The sequence below is a fragment of the Oncorhynchus kisutch genome, linkage group LG23, assembly GCF_002021735.2.
Source record: "Oncorhynchus kisutch isolate 150728-3 linkage group LG23, Okis_V2, whole genome shotgun sequence".
NCBI classification, from domain to species: domain Eukaryota; kingdom Metazoa; phylum Chordata; class Actinopteri; order Salmoniformes; family Salmonidae; genus Oncorhynchus; species Oncorhynchus kisutch.
The window spans coordinates 12,894,861-12,914,367 of record NC_034196.2 but is presented as its reverse complement, the minus strand read 5'-3'; the positions used below and the strand labels follow the sequence as shown (position 1 = coordinate 12,914,367).

At 42.4% G+C, this 19,507-nt stretch overlaps 1 protein-coding gene and 1 long non-coding RNA gene across 2 annotated transcripts; one reads left to right on the top strand and one right to left on the bottom strand.

The window, feature by feature from the left end:
• The first annotated feature begins 937 nt into the window (after nucleotides 1-937).
• LOC116356535 (uncharacterized) lies at nucleotides 938-4,043 on the top strand. Its single transcript, XR_004204937.1, has 2 exons — nucleotides 938-1,139; nucleotides 1,855-4,043. It is a non-coding gene; the product is annotated as an uncharacterized LOC116356535 (long non-coding RNA).
• Nucleotides 4,044-8,572: 4,529 nt separating this feature from the next.
• On the bottom strand, nucleotides 8,573-16,570 carry LOC109868592 (scavenger receptor class F member 2). Its single transcript, XM_020458264.2, has 11 exons — nucleotides 16,218-16,570; nucleotides 15,731-15,789; nucleotides 15,486-15,587; nucleotides 14,400-14,919; nucleotides 13,763-13,981; nucleotides 13,516-13,644; nucleotides 13,274-13,377; nucleotides 11,395-11,494; nucleotides 11,182-11,285; nucleotides 10,488-10,637; nucleotides 8,573-9,810 (listed from the first exon to the last, which is right to left on the bottom strand). Exons 1-11 carry the CDS (start codon nucleotides 16,319-16,321, stop codon nucleotides 8,708-8,710), a joined length of 2,694 nt encoding a protein of 897 aa, XP_020313853.1. The 5' UTR covers nucleotides 16,322-16,570; the 3' UTR covers nucleotides 8,573-8,707.
• Nucleotides 16,571-19,507: the final 2,937 nt, after the last annotated feature.

Genomic DNA, 19,507 nt, shown 5'->3' with positions numbered 1-19,507 from the left:
AGATATAAAGATGAGTCCTCTTTATTTCTCTCTTGACCTAGACTACATGTGGAGACGCAGAGACGCCCAACTCAGTGGAAAATTTGCTTCCTTCCAGTAGGCAGCGTTTTTTTTGCCCACCAAGCAAGTTTTTGTATGGAGGTCAATTGAGTGTCGAATTTGGCCAACAATAAAAAATGCATCACTTATTTGCTGCATGAGGTTTATTTGATCTAATAGAAGTTCAGTAATGCTTAAGTTGTTACGACTGTACTTATATAAGTAGCACACGTAACATCCTGGCAACTTGAGAAAAAACACTTCATATCGGAGATGGCTCTGCATATTCATAGTATGAGGCTAGTAGCATAGCATCTCTCTCGATTGACGTCACCCTCCTTGAATATTTAAAATTAGATTACAATAATGAGCTGTATCCACCAATCCAAATAAAGGATAAGCAACCCGCCGTGCTGCTATGTGGACAACGACTCCCATTGTTAGTCCGGAGATGTATTGTATCTTGTCACTATATCCATAATCTTTGCTACAGGTTGGAGTCCTCTCTGTAGCACGTTTGATATCAAATATAAGTACAACAAACTGCGGTGCACCTCAAGATGGAAAGATATCAAACGTGCTACAGAGAGGACTCCAACCTGTAGCAAAGATTATGGATATAGTGACAAGATACAATTTATTTCACCTGGTTAAATAAAGGTGAAATAAATTGTATCTTGTCACTATATCCATAATCTTTGCTACAGGTTGGAGTCCTCTCTGTAGCACGTTTGATATCTTTCCATCTTGAGGTGCACCGCAGTTTGTTGTACTTATATTTGTTAGACAAGTACGTTTTTTTTTAAAGACCATGTATTTATCGTCAGGATTTTGTTTTAAAATTTCCTTTGGCGCACAAGGATATGACCTAGATGTTTACAATGTAATTTCCCATCATACACTTCGGTTTCCGTTATTCTGACGTTATTTCCCCCTTTCTCTAATCACGGCCAGCCAACATGTCGCTTGCGAAAGGAGTCTACAATATGCTCTTCAGGAGAACATCTACTTTTGCCATTACCATCATGTTCGCAGCAGTGTTTTTTGAAAGAATATTTGACCAAGGAGGAGATGCCATATTCGAGCAATTGAATCGGGGGGTAAGTCTATTGCCCGACATTGCTTAGGACAACTGCCAAATGGTTGGCGTAAAGCCCAAATCAAACGAAAAGTGTTTTACGCGCTGGAATGATGCCGCGTTCAAAACAACTGGGAACACAGAACTCGAAAATCACCGACTTTAAAAAAACAACTGGGAACTCGGAAAAAACGATTTGAATGGTCTTCCAAGTCGGAGTTGTATAACGCGTGTATAACGAGTTCCCGAGCTGGAATTCCAGTCAGAGCACCCTTTTTTTCCCGAGTACCCAGTTGTTTTGGACTCTCAGAATTCGGAGGTTCCCAGTTCCGAGTAGTTTTGAACTGTCACTCGATTGCACTTGTAGTGAAAGAGCGCAGACGGGCCGTGGCGTCAAATTAGAAAGTACGTTTCTCGTGTCTGAGCGGATACATTGGGCGAAAATATGTTTTGTACACTTGTTAGTTCTGGAATTGTGACATGTATATTTAGTGTTGATAATACTGTCAGTGCCAATAATATTGTTATAGATTCTCATGACTATTAAGTTGGCATATGCGCAGCAGCAGTGTATGTGAATTGAAGCACTCTAGTATTGTGCGCAAATTTTGATTGTGTATTGCTTATGATTGCTTATGTCCTTTTAACTTGTTTGTTCAGCAAAATTCTCTCCATAGTTGGGATACAGCATGAGTTATACGTGTGATCCAACTTTCAATGTTGTGTTTGGTTCGTAGAAACTCTGGAAACACATCAAATACCAAAACGAGGAATAAAGAAGTGGCCTTATGTTGCGGCAGAAATGAAGCAAACGCCACACTTCAATTTCCATTCCTGAGTCGGTCTTCGTGAACCATCACCTGCATTGACCTGTCACTGCGAAGCCGATTGTTCGCTATCAGAAACTCCATGGCATGGGACTTTAAAAAAAGACTGATCAAAACATGGAAGTGTTTCAACTTGACCTTGTATACTGTGATCTCCTCTCCCTCACCATTTGTAAATGTGCTGATACTTTAAAACTGTTAATGCATTCAAAGGAAACATGTTTTGATTTGTAGAATCAGTTAAGTAAGCTAGCTCGCCATCAACTGTACTGGACATTTGTCTCTTGTTAGATATTGCACACTGTTACCCCACCACATCTACTATTTTAGCATTGCGTTGTAGAAGGTAACAAGATGTCTAGTTAATCACTTTAGTACAGTGCTGTAGAGTTCTGTCGTGGAGATTGTTTTGCATTGCACATCAATAACTTGGGACTGTGGGGGCAGTAATATTTGGCCCATTTTTCTATTTATTAGGATCCCATAACTGGTAATGAGACCTGATTGTGTTGCCATTCGGTATGACTATGGACTTATTGAATAGTGTTATTAATGGATGCTGTGAGAAGCATGCAAACGTCATAAATGGCACCTATCCACAAGTCAAAGAAAGCGCAAATCCAATACAGTTCAAAGGTCAACAGCACTGGGTTTATCCTTCAGTCAGTCCAAGAAGAAACACAGGCCTATTCCTAATTAGATTAGCTCAACTTCTGTGTCCTCTCTAGCCTCCTTTTGAACAGGTCAAGGTGAGCCTGTGAGAAGACAAAGTGGACACATCCGCTTGTATGAAATTACTCCAATTGCGCATCAGGCAAATTACTTACATTTATTTTAGGATTCCACCCTGTATCTAGTTGTGCAATACATTTAATAAAGGGTTAAGTAGCATATTGTTCTTAAATGTCTGCATGCTCTTCTCCTTCGGGAAAATAATAGCTGATTCAAAGGGGGTAGGATACACTTGTCTATTCAGGTAGAATATACCTGTGCTTCCTTGCCAGAAGGATTAAGGGAGGACCATGGGAGATTCTCTTATGGGAAAAAAAGACCATCCTCTTGCCTCAGTCCTCCTCTGTGACCCGGAAATCGATGTGGTAGAGGAATGTGTCAATTCGTTAGGACACTCTGTTTGCCTACTAACTTTTATTTGTTTGGATCACTTTACACATTTTATTTGTGCTTCACCCCTGTAAACATAAGTTGCCTTTTGTGGAGGTTCTCCTGTAAATGTAATTTGCCTGATCTCCTCTCCCTCACCATTTGTAAATGCTGATACTTTAAAACTGTTAATAAATTCAACATAAACATGTTTTGATTTGTAGAATCAGATAAGTAGCTAGATAATCATCGACTGTACTTGAGTCTCATTTGGAGGAGCCATTTCATACAAGCGGATGTGTCCACTTTCCGCCGTCTCGCCTTGGTTATCTTTTACCTGTTCAAACAGGCAAGAGAGGACACAGGAGTTTGTCCTTCTCCACAGAATTGCCTGTCTCATTTCAAGCAAGTGCATTTCCATCCGCTATCACTCTCAATTTAACTTTGACCTTTTCAAAAGGAGTTGAGAGGAGGCAGGAGGTGAGCTAATTTAATAAAAGGCCCATCTTCTGAATTGAAACACTCTTGGTGAGGGAGGACAGACTTTTGCCAAAATGAGAGAACCCCAAAGGTTATTTATCAGAATATCAGAAGATGGTTGTCGGTAACCGTTCGCTCACAAGGCACTGCTGTCTTTGGTTTCCCTCACTGGGAGAATTGATCTATGGTCACAGGTGTGACAGCCAGGTCTGGCTCTGTTGGGTAACACACAGCCTCAGTCCCCAACGACCGGTTGTTCAGTTTTTCAGGGGAAATGGAAAGAGCCTGTGAAGCAACTTTTTGAATGTTAATAAGGTGACACTCAATCTTCTCCACATTTATGGGATTGGTAGAACAGTGCAGAAGAGATCCCCAAACAGTTTTCTTTTCTTCTCGTCAAGACCAGTATGTAATGGGATCGACACTGAAGAAAAATACAAACTAAACTGTTTCAATTATTTTAAGTTACAGTTCATATAAGGAAATCAGTCAATGTAAATAAATTAATTTGGGCTTAATCTATGGATTTCACATGATTGGGCAGGGGTGCAGCCATGAAAAAGCCTGGGAGGGCATGGGCCCACCCACTTGGGAGCCAGGCACAGCCAATCAGAATGAGTTTTCCCCCACAAAAGGGCTTTATTATAGACAGGAATACTCTTGAGTTTCATCAGCTGTCCGGGTGGCTGGTCTCAGACGATTCCACAGGTGAAGAAGCCGGATGTGGAGGTCCTTGGCTGGCGTGGTACATGTGGTCTGCGGTTGTGAGGCCGGTTGGACGTACTGCCAAATTCTCTAAAATGACAGACGGCTTATGATAGAGAAATGAACATTCAATTCTCTGGCAACAGCTCTGGTGAACATTCCTGCCATCAGCATGCCAATTTCAGCTACCACAAAACGTGGCACATCTGTGGCATTGTGTTGTGTGTCACAACTGCATATTTTAGTGACCTTTTATAGTCCCCAGCACAAGGTGCACCTGTGTAATGACCATGCTGTTTAATCAGCTTCTTGATTTGCCACACCTGTCATGTGGATGGATTGTCGGGGCAGCAGGTAGCCTAGTGGTTAGAGCGTTGGGCCTGTAACCGAATGTTTGTTGGATCGAATCCCTGAGCTGACATGGCACAATTCTGTCATTCTGCCCCTGAACAAGGATGTTACCCCACTGTTCCCTGGTAAGCTGTCATTGTAAATAAGAATTTGATCTTAACTGACTTGCCTAGTTAAATTGAAAAATCAAGATATCTTGGCAGTGGATGTACATTTTTAAATTTGTTTAATTTATCCGCTATTTTATCAGGTAAGTTGAGTGAGAACACGTTCTCATTTGCAGCAACGACCTGGGGAATAGTTAAAGGGGAGATAAGGGGGATAAATACATTTGTGCTCAAAATTTGAGAAGCCTTTGGTGTGTATGCAAGTTTTTTTGGTATATTTTATTTCAGCTCATGAAACATGGGACCAACATTTTACATGTTGCGTTTTATATTAGTTTCAGGCATTTCTTTTACCCAGCAATAGTAGGTAACTCGAGGAAGACAGTGTCCAGCAGATGGAGCAATTCCCTCTTTTTGTAGTCCATTCAGCATCCATCTATTTTTATCCATGTGCTGTTTATGTAAAGCTTTATATCCCACATCTAAGGTCGGTACAACCCAATGATTTATATATGCAATAGTGCCTCCATCTTGGCACTCCCCCTCCATTGTAAAAAATATTTTGGAAGCTATAGAAATATATTTATAAATTTTTACATTTCATTTAAAAAAAATATTTAACCAGGCAAGTCAGTTAAGAACAAATTTGTATTAACAATGATGGCCTTGCCGGGGAAGAGTGGGTTAACTGCCTTGTTCAGGGGTAGAACAACGTATTTTTACCTTGTCAGCTCAAGGATTTGATCCAGCAACCATTTTGGTTACTGGCCCACTGTGATTTTTTTATTTATTTTTATTTTACCTTTATTTAACCAGACAAGTCAGTTAAGAACAAATTCTTATTTTCAATGACGGCCTAGGAACAGCTGCCTCAACCACTAGGCTACCTGCCGCCCCAACCACTAGGCTACCTGCCGCCCCAGTTACAGACACCTTAATGCATACTTTTAAATTATATTTAGTCAGCTAAACATAAAAATGAAAGTATTATTTATCTTGAGATTACTAATGTTGATGTCGCCACTACAATAAAGAAATACTTGTACATGTAATTTTGTCCTTGAAACATTGCATTGAAATACTGTAGAATTCCATTAATTCCTATGGAGGACTGCTTCTACTGGGGAGTGCCAATATGGCCGACAGGTGGCTTCAAAGCCTCTCAATGGCCAATGCATAGCATCTGCAATCCATGGTTTATATAAATCATTGGTACAACCCAGATGTTTTGACCCATTTTTCTATAGTATAAACATGTAGTCAGAGCACCTGCATGGACACTAAAATGAATGCTATACAGCCAGATTGCGGATTCTGGTCAAGTATAATCTCTGGGGGTAGAGAGAGATCATGAGCAGTTTTATTGTGGATGTTGTGATTGTGTCCAGAGAATAAATGATGAGTTCAAGAAGACTAGAATGTGGTCCTGACGGACAATGAATTTGACTGTTAGCAGAACAAGTATGTTCGCATGGAAAGATGGAGCCAGTTTTGGTATTGCTTGCAGAAATGAGATAACGTTTGCTTTGTCCTACATGTTGGCGACGATAGCAGCTTTTTCCAGTTTATTGTGGCACATATTGATTGACACCCATATTTGAGTGGCTCCAATATGACCATGTGACTGATAGAAAGTTCTTACACAATATACAAAGGAAATTCCCTCTTTGATGAGTCACATCATAACACTTGTCCTGGCTATGATCATGTCTGTTCATTCTGGGTTGCCTGTGCTGGTTTCCAATTATGATATTTCATGATGTCTGTACTTTCCATTCCTGTTTCGGAGAACAGAGAAAATGAAGAGATCATGGTGTAGCGTTGCCTACACAGAAGGTTCCCACCATCCCATTCATACCACAGTGACTAGACACTCGCAATCATGTAGTCATTCCCATAGAAAAGTCCTGCCATTTGCTTGTGGTGTTATATACAGTACTTTTGGAGCCATGTATTTGACTTGAGACAGTTTTTAGTTGCATAATCAGTCCGTTGGTAATTGCATAATCTGCTTATTAGTAGTAATAATGTGTTATTGGTTAGGATGTTGGAGCCGGAGAGTGTTATTGCTGGGACAAAGGGAAGTGCAGAAAGTGTCTATGTCCACATGTTATTGTTGTATATTCATATTTCTAAGAAAGTAGGTAAAGAGCCACAGCTGACTCTCAGTTCCTGGTAAGGTCAGGCGAGATTCTGTGGAACTAGGGCAGTGAGGGACGTGGAGTTTAACATTGAGGTGAGGAGAAATTTGAAGAGAGAAGAAACCTCTGGGAGGGGGGCTAGAGGGGCCCATCCCAACAATACTCCAACTGTAGTCTTAACGCACACACATGTACACATCCCTGCTCATGAAGGTTCTGGAACACCAATAGGAGGAACATACTTAGTTATTGCCCAGCAACACTGATTGTTTATCCTCGATAGACGAGGAGGTGACTCCTAATCGGAAGGCATAAATATATGCTTATGTAAATTGTGTGCTATGCAGCTGCAGCATTCAGTTTGGATGGAATAAATCTAGTCTGAGCTTCCTTTGGTGTCCAACTGGATTTGTACCAGAACTTAGAATCTAACACATGTATGGCCCATATCCAAAGTCATATTTTTTTATAAAAAATTTCAGAAAATACAATTCTCAGTGAATGATCATGTACCATCTTGGCATTCCAAAAATATATTAAGACAACAAATTCAAACCATATTTAGGTAACAACTTATGTTTTTCTGAGACCAAGGTTTCCAATTAGGTCATACTGATGTTTAGGTGTTATCACTCTAGGTTTTCTGCTTTGCTTAGCGCAAAATATTTGCTTTTTTTCCTCAAGTCGTAAATGTTTTTCCATCGATGTAATGGCTACAAGATGTTAATGCTTTCAAAGGGTGTCTCTATGCTAACCACTGTCTCCCAAGAGGATTCTGGGACAGGATTGAGTTGGCGGTTGCTTCTCAAGGCCTGGCATTCAGTTACAGACCAAGCTACACGGAGATGTTTAAACAGGCAGTCGAAACGTAATTCTAGTCCCCTTCCCACCACTAGTCCCAATCCCTTTTCCACAGTAAAACTTCTAGAATGAAATAATGATGTATAGACGCCTATGCGTGCAACAATGCACACAGTCATGCCTTGAAAGAATGTTTGTACACTCCACCATTGGAGCCTCTATAAATGCGTTTCATTATGATCTAATGTTCACAACAAGGCAGCTGGTCTGTGAGGACATGTTCCTGTATTATTTCAAGTGATCTGCAAATCTTACTTACTTGCAATGTTACTTCTTTACGTTTAATAACTTATTTTCAGGACCTTGCTGCTCCTAAACGTGTCTTTGCTTTGTCTGTGACTCCTGATAGCAAAGGGAGAGATGTTCCTGTCTAAGCGGGTCACATCATGGATTCAGGATGACCGGTGCCAACAGTCTGGATTCAATTAAACACCATATGATCTTCTGTAGTCTTTACAGCTGCCTCAAAGTCTATCATTCTCCCCAAACAAACTGCACACACACACACACAACTGTAGCACATGTGTCAGACAGCCACAGGGCCCTCTACACAGACCCCAGACTGTTCCACCATCAATACACCACACCTCTTGTTTGTCTGAGGCCCTGTCGTGGCTCCAAAGTTCTGGGCAGTGGGATCGACTTTCCAAATTAAAATATTGATTAGATATGTGAGATGCAAAATCCAGATTTTGGGGTGTTTGGTCTATTCGATATGAACAAATTAGAAAATGAATAAAATAACGAGGGTAAATAATTATTCTGATGTCTTAGCACTTTTACTAATATATTGATTTGACAATAACTAAAGTGAAGGAATATAAAAAGTTATAAAGAATACTGCATTGTATAATAACATTTCTCAAGATCAAAAACATCCACCCAAGGGAAAAGATTCCATCTTTAATTTGATTTGGTGCTAAACACAATGAAACATGTGTCCAATCAATTATTTCAAGCATCACAACATGTGCGTCATTGTTTTTCCAGAATTGAGAAACATCCAGACTGGCTGTGCTAATTTGAAGCCTTTGGTGGCATCACTGCAACCTTTGGAGCTGTAGTCTGTATTTTTGAGTCTACATTACCTTCCTTGCTCTTTTTCCGAGGAGGCTTTTTCATTGGGGTCTTATTTTTGGGTTCTCCCTTATCTGAGCTGCTTTCAGAGTTGTTAGAGTCTTGTTTCTCTTGGTATTTGGCTTCTTTAGATGGACTATCTGGCAGAGGCTTCTGTGAGCTGTCGGATGTGGGAAGCAAATCCTTTCCAGCTCCAGGCTGGGTGCCCGAGGTCTTTTGGGGCGGGGTTGGCTTCTTTCTCTGGGCCTGGAGGTGAGACAGGCTCTCTTCACAGCTGCCGGCCTCGCTCCTGTTCAGGCTCTGAGTCTTCTCCTTCAGCTGAGCAGTTAAGAGAGAGGCTACCTCAGAGTGTATGTTTGGTTGGTTAACCTCCCTGTTTAGGGATAAGCTGGGCCTCTTCTCTGGGGACTCTTTGGGGATTGCAGCTTTCCGGTCAACACGGAAATTGCCCATTTTCCTCAGGACACTCTGCACTGCCCCATTGATGTGCTCTATCTGCAACAGACCTGGTCTGCTTTTATTAGGCTTCTTCTCACCTAGGGAGCTGGCCCCATCTGTACCTGCAGACTCTGGGGCGTTGGGAGCTTGCTGCTTGCTGGCTTTCTTTCTGGAACAAATGTTATCCTCGGCCACAGTCTCTTCCTGACTTATCTGATTCTGATTTGGCCCAGGAGATGCATGGATCCATGAGAGCTTGGGCTTGGTGGAGGGGTCTGGTGGCTGTGGTTTAATCCTCTCAGCAGCTATAGGCTTTCCATTATATTTGACATTGTTTGACCCGCCATTGTTCTCTGGCTCCTTGCTGGACTGCTGTGGTGGCTGAGGGGCAGAGACCCTGAGGCAGAGGGTGCTGGTGGCTGACTCTGTGCCACTGCAGGAGCCCTCACTCTCTGATGACTTCTGGAGTGGCAGCTCACTGGTGTTAACTGAAGCCTGCTCAGTCATATCCCTGTCCTCCGGCAATGTGTCTACCTCAGAGACATCATCATCAGCTAGGACTGTAGTCTCTGTTGTGTTGATTCTGTCCCCTTTATTTTTGTTCTCTTCTCAGAGGGTGAGAGAAAGGGCGAGAGAAATTCAAACATACATTTTTATTCAATTAAATAAAAGATCATCAGAATCCGACTCCGACCCTTCAGCTCTAAAGATGTTAAGGAAACAAACACAAATGCTTTGGGAATGTTTTAAGTACTGGATTACCTACTATTAACATTTTCCTGTTCATGCTTACTTTAGAAGCAAGGGCTTTAATTGGATGATACTGCAGCAGATTAGGCAGTGTATTTAGGGCAGATCAGTGAAATTATGATCTATCAAGAACTGTAGTTTACACATCACCCTCTGGATCTTACACCGGATATGACTATGCAGCAGTTGTTTTGACAAAAATCTAGTCATTGCAGAAAATCTGTGAATCATACAAAAACAAAACGTTTTGTGCAGCCAATGACTCATCACCTCATAATGTTCTGTCATTCCAAAATGATCTCTTGTTTTTGGAATGACATTCCCATCATTATCGGAGCTCAATGTAAAAAATGTAACCTTCCTTCACATATTTTGGACAATAATTTGCCTTAACGAATTCCCATCACCTGCTGAAATGAAGGTTCTAGGATAGACAGGTGTCATTGTCACAGAGAGAACAGACAGAGGGGGTTTTAATGCAGCACTCTTATCATGCAGGAGTGACAGGGAAGATTTAGTCTGGGATACCCACCGTCAGGCACAGCATAGACATGTCCGTCCTCTGTGGTCTCTACGGAAGAGAAGGACGCTCTGGATGACCCGGAGGCGGTGGGTTGCTCCACTGCAGAGGGGGGCTCAATGAAACTACAGTTGAAAGTATTCTCAGGGTCATGGTGGGACACTGTGGAGAACAGAAACCGAGCAAACACTTAGCCTCTTAACAGTTAGAGCCTACATTCGCTACAGATTTGAACTTATTTGTTAACAACAATAATCCTTCACTACATTTTGTCCCTTCAAAGAAATTGTGTTACACATGGGACCTTATATTTCCCCCTGACTTCCTGTGTCATACATCAGTCCACCCAGCCCAAACATCCCCCTTCTAGCCCCGCTGCCCCTGTTCCAGTAGAGAGAAATTGCAGGTTAAGATCATTTTTGACACTTCCTGTCGGTGGTCTAGAGGGGCCCTCGATGGAATGTAGAGAAATGGGGAGGGTGAAGAGGGGGCAAGCAGGACGCTGTTTAAGTATGGTTTTAAATAGACGCTGAGTTCACTGTCACAGACATTCAGAGAGCAGGCAAAGCAAAAAACCAAGGAGAAGGGATGCTACTTTGATTTAGGAGAGAACTATCTTTGGGTATTGGACTGGTTTATCGTCAATCATGAGAACCCAGTGAAAACTTACGTTAACATTCATTGAGTTTGTGCAGGAAGGACCTACCAACAACGTTGGGTAGCTTCTGCCGTCTCAGTGGGATATGAGGAAGTTTAGAGCTGATTCGTGTGAACCCTCCACATAGTCTTCTTTTGGACCTTTTCTCAGGGCTAAATGCAATCAACAGAGAAACCAAAGAAGATGTGAAGTATAAATTTAACTTCAGCTAATGTGACAATATATTTATTGTGCCCCAATACAAACAACAATCATTCTTACTCGTTCTGTCTGCAGACGCAGCAGCAACACAGCAAGGAGAGGAGCAGGAGACAGGTGACCAGCACCCCTGCTGCCATCACACCCATCCTCTGGTTAGGCTCTGTTCAAAGAGCAGAGGTCATACATCTGTCCCACTTGCCACAGAATAGACTCCTTTTAAAAAGAAATACAGTGGGGCACAAAAGTATTTAGTCAGCCAACAATTGTGCAAGTTCTCCCACTTAAAAAGATGAGAGGCCTGTAATTTTCATCATAGGTACACTTCAACTATGACAGACAAAATTAGAAAATCACATTGTAGGATTTTGAATGAATTTATTTGCAAATTATGGTGGAAAATAAGTATTTGGTCAATAACAAAAGTTTATCTCAATACTTTGTTATATACCCTTTGTTGGCAATGACAAAGGTCAAACGTTTTCTGTAAGTCTTCACAAGGTTTTCACACACTGTTGCTGGTATTTTGGCCCATTCCTCCATGCAGATCTCCTCTAGAGCAGTGATGTTTTGAGGCTGTTGCTGGGCAACACAGACTTTCAACTCCCTCCAAAGATGTTCTATGGGGTTGAGATCTGGAGACTGGCTAGGCCACTCCAGGACCTTGAAATGCTTCTTACGAAGCCACTCCTTTGTTGCCTGGGCGGTGTGTTTGGGATCATTGTCATGCTGAAAGACCCAGCCACGTTTCATCTTCAATGCCCTTGCTGATGGAAGGAGGTTTTCACTCAAAATCTCACGATACATGGCCCCATTCATTCTTTCCTTTACACGGATCAGTCGTCCTGGTCTCTTTGCAGAAACACAGCCCCAAAGCATGATGTTTTCACCCCCATGCTTCACAGTAGGTATGGTGTTCTTTGGATGCAACTCAGCATTCTTTGTCCTCCAAACACGACAAGTTGAGTTTTGACCAAAAAGTTATATTTTGGTTTCATCTGACCATATGACATTCTCACAATCTTCTTCTGGATCATCCAAATGCTCTCTAGCAAACTTCAGACGGGCCTGGACATGTACTGGCTTAAGCAGGGGGACACGTCTGGCACTGCAGGATTTGAGTCCCTTGCGGCGTAGTGTGTTACTGATGGTAGGCTTTGTTACTTTGGTCCCAGCTCTCTGCAGGTCATTCACTAGGTCCCCCCGTGTGGTTCTGGGATTTTTGCTCACCGTTCTTGTGATCATTTTGACCCCACGGGGTGAGATCTTGCATGGAGCCCCAGATCGAAGGAGATTATCAGTGGTCTTGTCTGTCTTCCATTGCCTAATAATTGCTCCCACAGTTGATTTCTTCAAACGAAGCTGCTTACCTATTGCAGATTCAGTCTTCCCAGCCTGGTGCAGGTCTAAAATTTTGTTTCTGGTGTCCTTTGACAGCTCTTTGGTCTTGACCATAGTGGAGTTTGGAGTGTGTCTGTTTGAGGTTGTGGACAGGTGTCTTTTATACTGATAACAAGTTCAAACAGGTGTCATTAATACAGGTAACAAGTGGAGGACAGAGGAGCCTCTTAAAGAAGAAGTTACAGGTCTGTGAGAGCCAGAAATCTTGCTTGTTTGTAGGTGACCAAATACTTAATTTCCACCATAATTTGCAAATAAATTCATTAAAATCCTACAATGTGATTTTCTGGATTTATTTTTCTAATTTTGTCTGTCATAGTTGAAGTGTACCTATGATGAAAATTACAGGCCTCTCTCATCTTTTTAAGTAGGAGAACTTGCACAATTGGTGGCTGACGAAATACTTTTTTGCCCCAATGTATCTGTCATGTGTGTTTTTATGGCGGATACATATGTTACCAATAAGCTCTCTGGAAAAATAATACATGACACTTTTTTCCCTCGTCACATTAGACAAGTCTGTTTTAGGAAAGGTTCTTACGTAGGTTGCATGCTCCAGTCACTATGTTGCAGTTGTTGTCATGGCAGGAACAGGTCTGGGTACAGTTAAGCCCATACTGACCCGCTGAACAGCTCACATTACAGCTGCATAGGAAAGAGTGTGAAATTTCATTGATGAAATTTTCACATTTGGTCTTGACACCATCCATATGACTTTCTCTATTTGTTACATTCAATTAGTTTTCTTTTTAAATATTTGCATGTAAAATGCTTTGCACTCACTAGGCACCAGAGAAGCCAGGATTACAGAGACAATTTCCTGTGGCGAAGTGACACATCCCATTGAAGCAGCTGTTGCAGTCATTGACACAGTTCTCTCCATAGGTTCCATTTGGACACTTGACCTCACATCTGTGAAGACAAATGGTTGAAAATCACGCACAAACTCAGACGGGATGTAATTGCCTTTCTTATCTACATTTGATTAGAGATGACGAATGTGATCGGAAGCTCATAATCGTATTCCTACCGATCACCCATCCAACCAGGGTTGCAGTGGGGGCATTTTCCGTCGATGCGGTTGCAGAAGTGTCCGTCTTTACAGGATGAGCAAACGTCCTTGCAGTTTTCACCAAAGAACCCAGGAGCACACATCTGGTCACACCTGGTGCCATTCCAACCGCTTTCACATGCGATGCAATGTCCCTCTGCCACCTTGCAGGGCTGCTGGCCTTTGCAGTGACCACACCTGGAAGAGCAGTAAGACCAAGTCCTGAGTAATATTGTAACAAAAGATGAATAGCATGGACTAACTAAATTCATTACAGTAATATTCATGCTGGAATAGGGTTTCCAAATGGTTGGTTCCCTCTTCCAGAGCCTTTCAGCCAAGGCTAGTTCCCTTGTGGTTAGAAACTGGCTTGTGACTAGATGTCTTATTGCCAACATCTTCAGGTGGCCAAACACTTTAGGTGTTTCACAGCTCAAAACAGTTTGTAAACCACATTAGATTTGCCAGCTTCACCACATGGTTACCCCAATGGGCACCGTACAGCAGACTGAACGAGCAAAGAGCAAAGACATGCATGTCTTATCCAGCTAAATAACCTCTGGCTACCAGAGTGGTTTCAAGTAAGTCAGCTTTGTCTAACACAGCTGTCACACACCTGTTTCTGCAATTTTGTCCGTAGAATCCAGCTGGACACGTCTCCCTGCAGAACTTCCCTCTGAATCCTGGCTTGCAGGTGCACGATCCATCCGCCGGGTTACAGCGTCCTTGGAGACACTGGCACTTGTGCTCGCAGTGAGTACCCCACAGATGCTCTCGACACTTGCAGCGACCGGTGAGCTGGTCACACGGAGAGGCATTGCAGGCACACTTGGCACCGCAGTACCTCCCATACCAGCCAGGATGGCAGTGGCACTGGCCAGTTCCCACATCACACATAGAGTTTACTCTGCAGTAACAGTTGTTAGAGCACTGAGGGCCCCAATAGCCTGGGTAGCACATACAAGCGCCTGTCTCCTGGTTGCATTGGCCCTGCTGGCAGTCGCAGGCTCGCTCACAGTTTGGCCCCCAGCGATTAGGGTTACAGGTGCAGGCCCCAGTGACATCATCACACCTCCCGTTGGGATGGCAATCACACTTACCCTTGCAGTCAGGCCCCCAGAACTTAAACGGACATTCTACAGAGCGGATGTAAGGCAAATATGTATAGACAAAGAGATCATTTGTACACTAAGTTCTCTGGACATAGACTACTTAGTTCTGAGAAGTAGGCTACCTGGACTGGCTGTATGTGAAAATGACTGCAGTGTTAACAGACTTACACTACCTTTCAAAGGAATTTATGCTTGAAATAAATGGCAAAATTACAATCTGCAATTGCTACTTCCATTTTACCTTATGTATAAATGAATTATATGTACCCATTGATTCTTGAAGAATATAACTTACTAAGGCCTCATGAGCTTAGTTTATTAACTGTCGTACCCCATCAGAAACACAAATATACGCTTGTTTTACTCCAATGTTTGTAAACAAAGTAAATGTTGACAAACATTTTATAGCCTCAAAACATGGTTACAACTATAATTTTGATATCATGGATGGTCAGTACTTGCTTCCATAGCTCTGTCTATACATTTGAGCTTTTATTGAAACAGGGACAGGGAGGACACTTTGTTATTGTTTCACCTGCTGATTGCTGCTTTAAGGATTGCTGTGAGGAAGGAACAGGGAACTAACTTACTCATATCACAAGTGGCTCCAAAATAACCATGACGACAGCGGCATTCGTGGGGTCGCACACAAACTTCATTTTCTTTGCAGGTGAAGTTACCCTCACAAATTGCTGAAGAAAAAGCATTGGGCAAGTTAGTTCACAATAAATAATGATGCTTTTAGAAATGAAGAGGAAAAATGGTTTGGGAGTCTACTCCCAATGATGTGGTTCAGGTTTGTTGAATGGGATAATACAGGCTTTCGAGTACTCACGTATTAAGCACTCATCTCCTTGCTGTGCCCAGCCACTACAACATTGGAGCCTGTCAGATCTGAGAGGGAGAAAAATAACATTAGTTCATCTGGAAATCATCTGTATTTGATTTATAGAAACTAACGTAATTGAACTCCTTCCATCCAAACTAATGTTATGATCACATTTCAGTCATGACAAATAGACATTTACACACTGAACATTATCCTAATCACATTCAGATGCAAATCTGTCACAGCATTCAAAATGCAGGGAATTACTGGCACAAAGACTCAATGTAGCAGTAGACTAAATGAGCAGAGATCCGAGGAAGATTATCTGTGAATAGAAGGGCTTGGGTATTCAGAAAATCTCAAACTTGAACATATCTAAAACAATTTAATGCATGTTTATCTACCTTCACTGACATGAATCAGGCTACTGTAATAGTTTTGTACATCAATTTCAAGCATAAAACCTATTTAAAACAGGTACACAATGACTTACTCAGTTTTGCATACATTTCTGCCGCTGGGATTTAGTTCTTGGCTGTAAGTCCAACAACAGAAGACACTTAGAAGCACAATGACTAAGACATATCTTGTTTCCATGTTGTTATGAACAGCATCCCTCCAAGGGCTTTCCAGTGGAAATATGTCAGTCTTTTTTCCAAAAAGGAAATCAACTCTTTTCTTGTGTTGTCCAAAAAGTTACCCATCCAGAGGGTGGCGGTATGTAGTAGTAAATGAAGTAGCCTACCGGTAGGCTGTTACCCTAAAGTCGGTACTTGAATGACAATTTGCAAATTCGGTATGAAGAGGTTGTAATTCTCCCTGGGACCTCCCCACAGAACCAACCTCACCACAGATTGCAAAAAAAACTCCCCACCCCCAGTAAAACAGACTACCCTAAGAAAACATTACCAGTTACAGAGCAGACCTAGCACTTAGCCAATGGCTCCCTCTGTTGTTGACAATAGGAAGCTGTACATCCTCACAGTACACACACTCTCTCTCTACAGATGGACTATCCAAATCAAGGGTTACTGAACAATGAGAGAGAGAGAGAGAGAGAGAGAGAGAGAGAGAGGACATGTTTCTGTTCTGTTGCATATGCTTTATGGATCATATCACCTCCACCCTACCTGACACCCTAGACCCACTCCAATTTGCCTACCGCCCCAATAGGTCCACAGACAATGCAATCACAATCACACTGCCCTAACCCATCTGGACAAGAGGAATACCTACAGTATGTAAGAATGCTGTTCATCGACTACAGCTCAGCATTTAAGACCCTGGGTCTCGGTCCTGGACGTTCTGACGGGCCGCCCCCCGGTGGTGAGGGTAGGAAACAACATCTCCACCCCGCTGATCCTCAACACTGGGGCCCCACAATGGTGCGTTCTCAGCCCTCTCCTGTACTCCCTGTTCACCCATGACTGCATGGCCATGCTGGCCTCCAACTCAATCATCAAGTTTCCAGACAACACTATAGTGGTAGGCTTGATTACCAACAATGACGAGACGGCCTACAGGGAGGAGGTGAGGGCCCTCAGAGTGTTGTGTCAGGAAAACAACCTCACACTCAATGTCAACAAAATAAAGGAGATGATCGTGGACTTCAGGAAACAGCAGAGGGAGCACCCCCCTATCCATATCGAAGGGACAGTAGTGGAGAAGGTGGAAAGTTTTAAGTTCCTCGGCGTACACATCATTGACAAACTGAAATGGTCCACCCACACAGACAGCATGGTGAAGAAGGCGCAACAGCGCCTCTTCAACCTCTGGAGGCTGGAGAAATTTGGCTTGTCACCAAAAACACTCACAAACTTTTACAGATGCACAATCTAGAGCATCCTGTCGGGCTGTATCACCGCCTGGTACGGCAACTGCTCCTCCCACAACCGCAAGGCTCTCCAGAGGGTAGTGAGGCCTGCACAACGCATCACAGGGGGCAAACTACCAGCCCTCCAAGACACATACACCACCCGATGTCACAGGAACGTCAAAAATATCATCAAGGACAACAACCACCCGAGCCACTGCCTGTTCACCCCGCTATCATCCAGAAGGCGAAGTCAGTACAGGTGCATCAAATCTGAGACCGAGAGACTGAAAAACAGCTTCTATCTCAAGGCCATCAGACTGTTAAACAGCCATCACTAACATTGAGTGGCTGCTGCCAACATACTGACTCAAATCTCTAGCCACTTTAATAATACAAAATTGGATGTAAGAAATGTATCACTAGTCCTTTTAAACAATGCCACTTTATATAATGTTTACATACCCTACATTACTCATCTCATATGTATATACTGTACTCTATACCATCTACTGCATCTTGCCTATGCCGTTCGGCCATCACTCAACCATATATTTATATGTACATATTCTTATTCATTCCTTTACCCTTGTGTGTGTTTAGGGTAGTTGTTGTGAAATTGTTCGATTACTTGTTAGATATTACTGCATGGTTGGAACTAGAAGCACAAGAATTTCGCTACACTTGCATTAACATCTGCTAACCATGTGTATGTGACCAATAACATTTTATTTGACGTATGACAACTGGTTTGACATTTATTCAGGCCATGTATGCATATGTATTGACTTGGGTGAAGGGTTATCTTTTCAAACAGAAGCTGAATATAAAACCTTTATGACTGCATGGTTGTAAAATTCTGGCTCCCAGAAGGTATTAAGGTGTAGGATAAGCTCATCGATTGCTGTATTCCCAGACAGAAGATGCCGCCAGGCAAACACACTAGCACACCTTAACAATAGGCTTACATTTTCCGCATTGACTGACCTCCATGTCTTAAAGTAATGATGGACTGTTGTTTCACTTTGCTTATTTGAGCTGTTCTTGCCATAATATGGACTTGGTCTTTCACCAAATAGGGCTATCTTCTGTAAACCAACCCTACCTTGTCACAACACAACTGACTGGTTCAAATGCATTAAGAAGGAAAGCAATTCCACAAATTAACTTTTAACAAGGCACACCTGTTAATTTAAATGCATTCCAGGTGACTACCTCATGAAGCTGGTTGAGAGAATTTTTTTATGTATTTATTTAATCTTTATTTAACCAGGTAGGCAAGTTGAGAACAAGTTCTCATTTACAATTGCGACCTGGCCAAGATAAAACAAAGCAATTCGACACATACAACAACACAGAGTTACACATGGAGTAAAACAAACATACAGTCAATAATACAGTAGAAAAGTAAGTCTATATACAATGTGAGCAAATGAGGTGAGATAAGGGAGGTAAAGGCAAAAAAAGGCCATGGTGGAGAGGTAAATACAATATGGCAAGTACAACACTGGAATGGTAGATTTGCAGTGGAAGAATGTGCAAGATAGAAATAATGGGGAGATAAATAAATAAATAAATAAATAAAAACAGTAGGGGATGGGGTAGTTGTTTGGGCTAAATTATAGGTGGGCTATGTACAGGTGCAGTAATCTGTGAGCTGCTCTGACAGTTGGTGCTTAAAGCTAGTGAGGGAGATAAGTGTTTCCAGTTTCAGAGATTTTTGTAGTTCGTTCCAGTCATTGGCAGCAGAGAACTGGAAGGAGAGGCGGCCAAATGAGGAATTGGCTTTGGGGGTGACCAGAGAGATATACCTGCTGGAGCGTGTGCTACAGGTGGGTGCTGCTATGGTGACCAGCGAGCTGAGATAATGGGGGACTTTACCTAGCAGGGTCTTGTAGATGACCTGGAGCCAGTGGGTTTGGCGACGAGTATGAAGAATGCCAAGAGTGTGCAAAGCTGTCATCAAGGCA

Excerpts from the sequence above, each read along its gene's own strand:
- LOC109868592 (XM_020458264.2), bottom strand. The coding sequence starts at position 16,321 with ATGGAAACAAGATATGTCTTAGTCATTGTGCTTCTAAGTGTCTTCTGT. Across the intron at positions 14,920-15,485 it reads TGGAGCCACTTGTGATATGA|AATGTCCGTTTAAGTTCTGG; the intron begins GTAAGTTAGTTC and ends TCCGCTCTGTAG. Across the intron at positions 13,645-13,762 it reads CCTGGTTGGATGGGTGATCG|ATGTGAGGTCAAGTGTCCAA; the intron begins GTAGGAATACGA and ends TTGTCTTCACAG.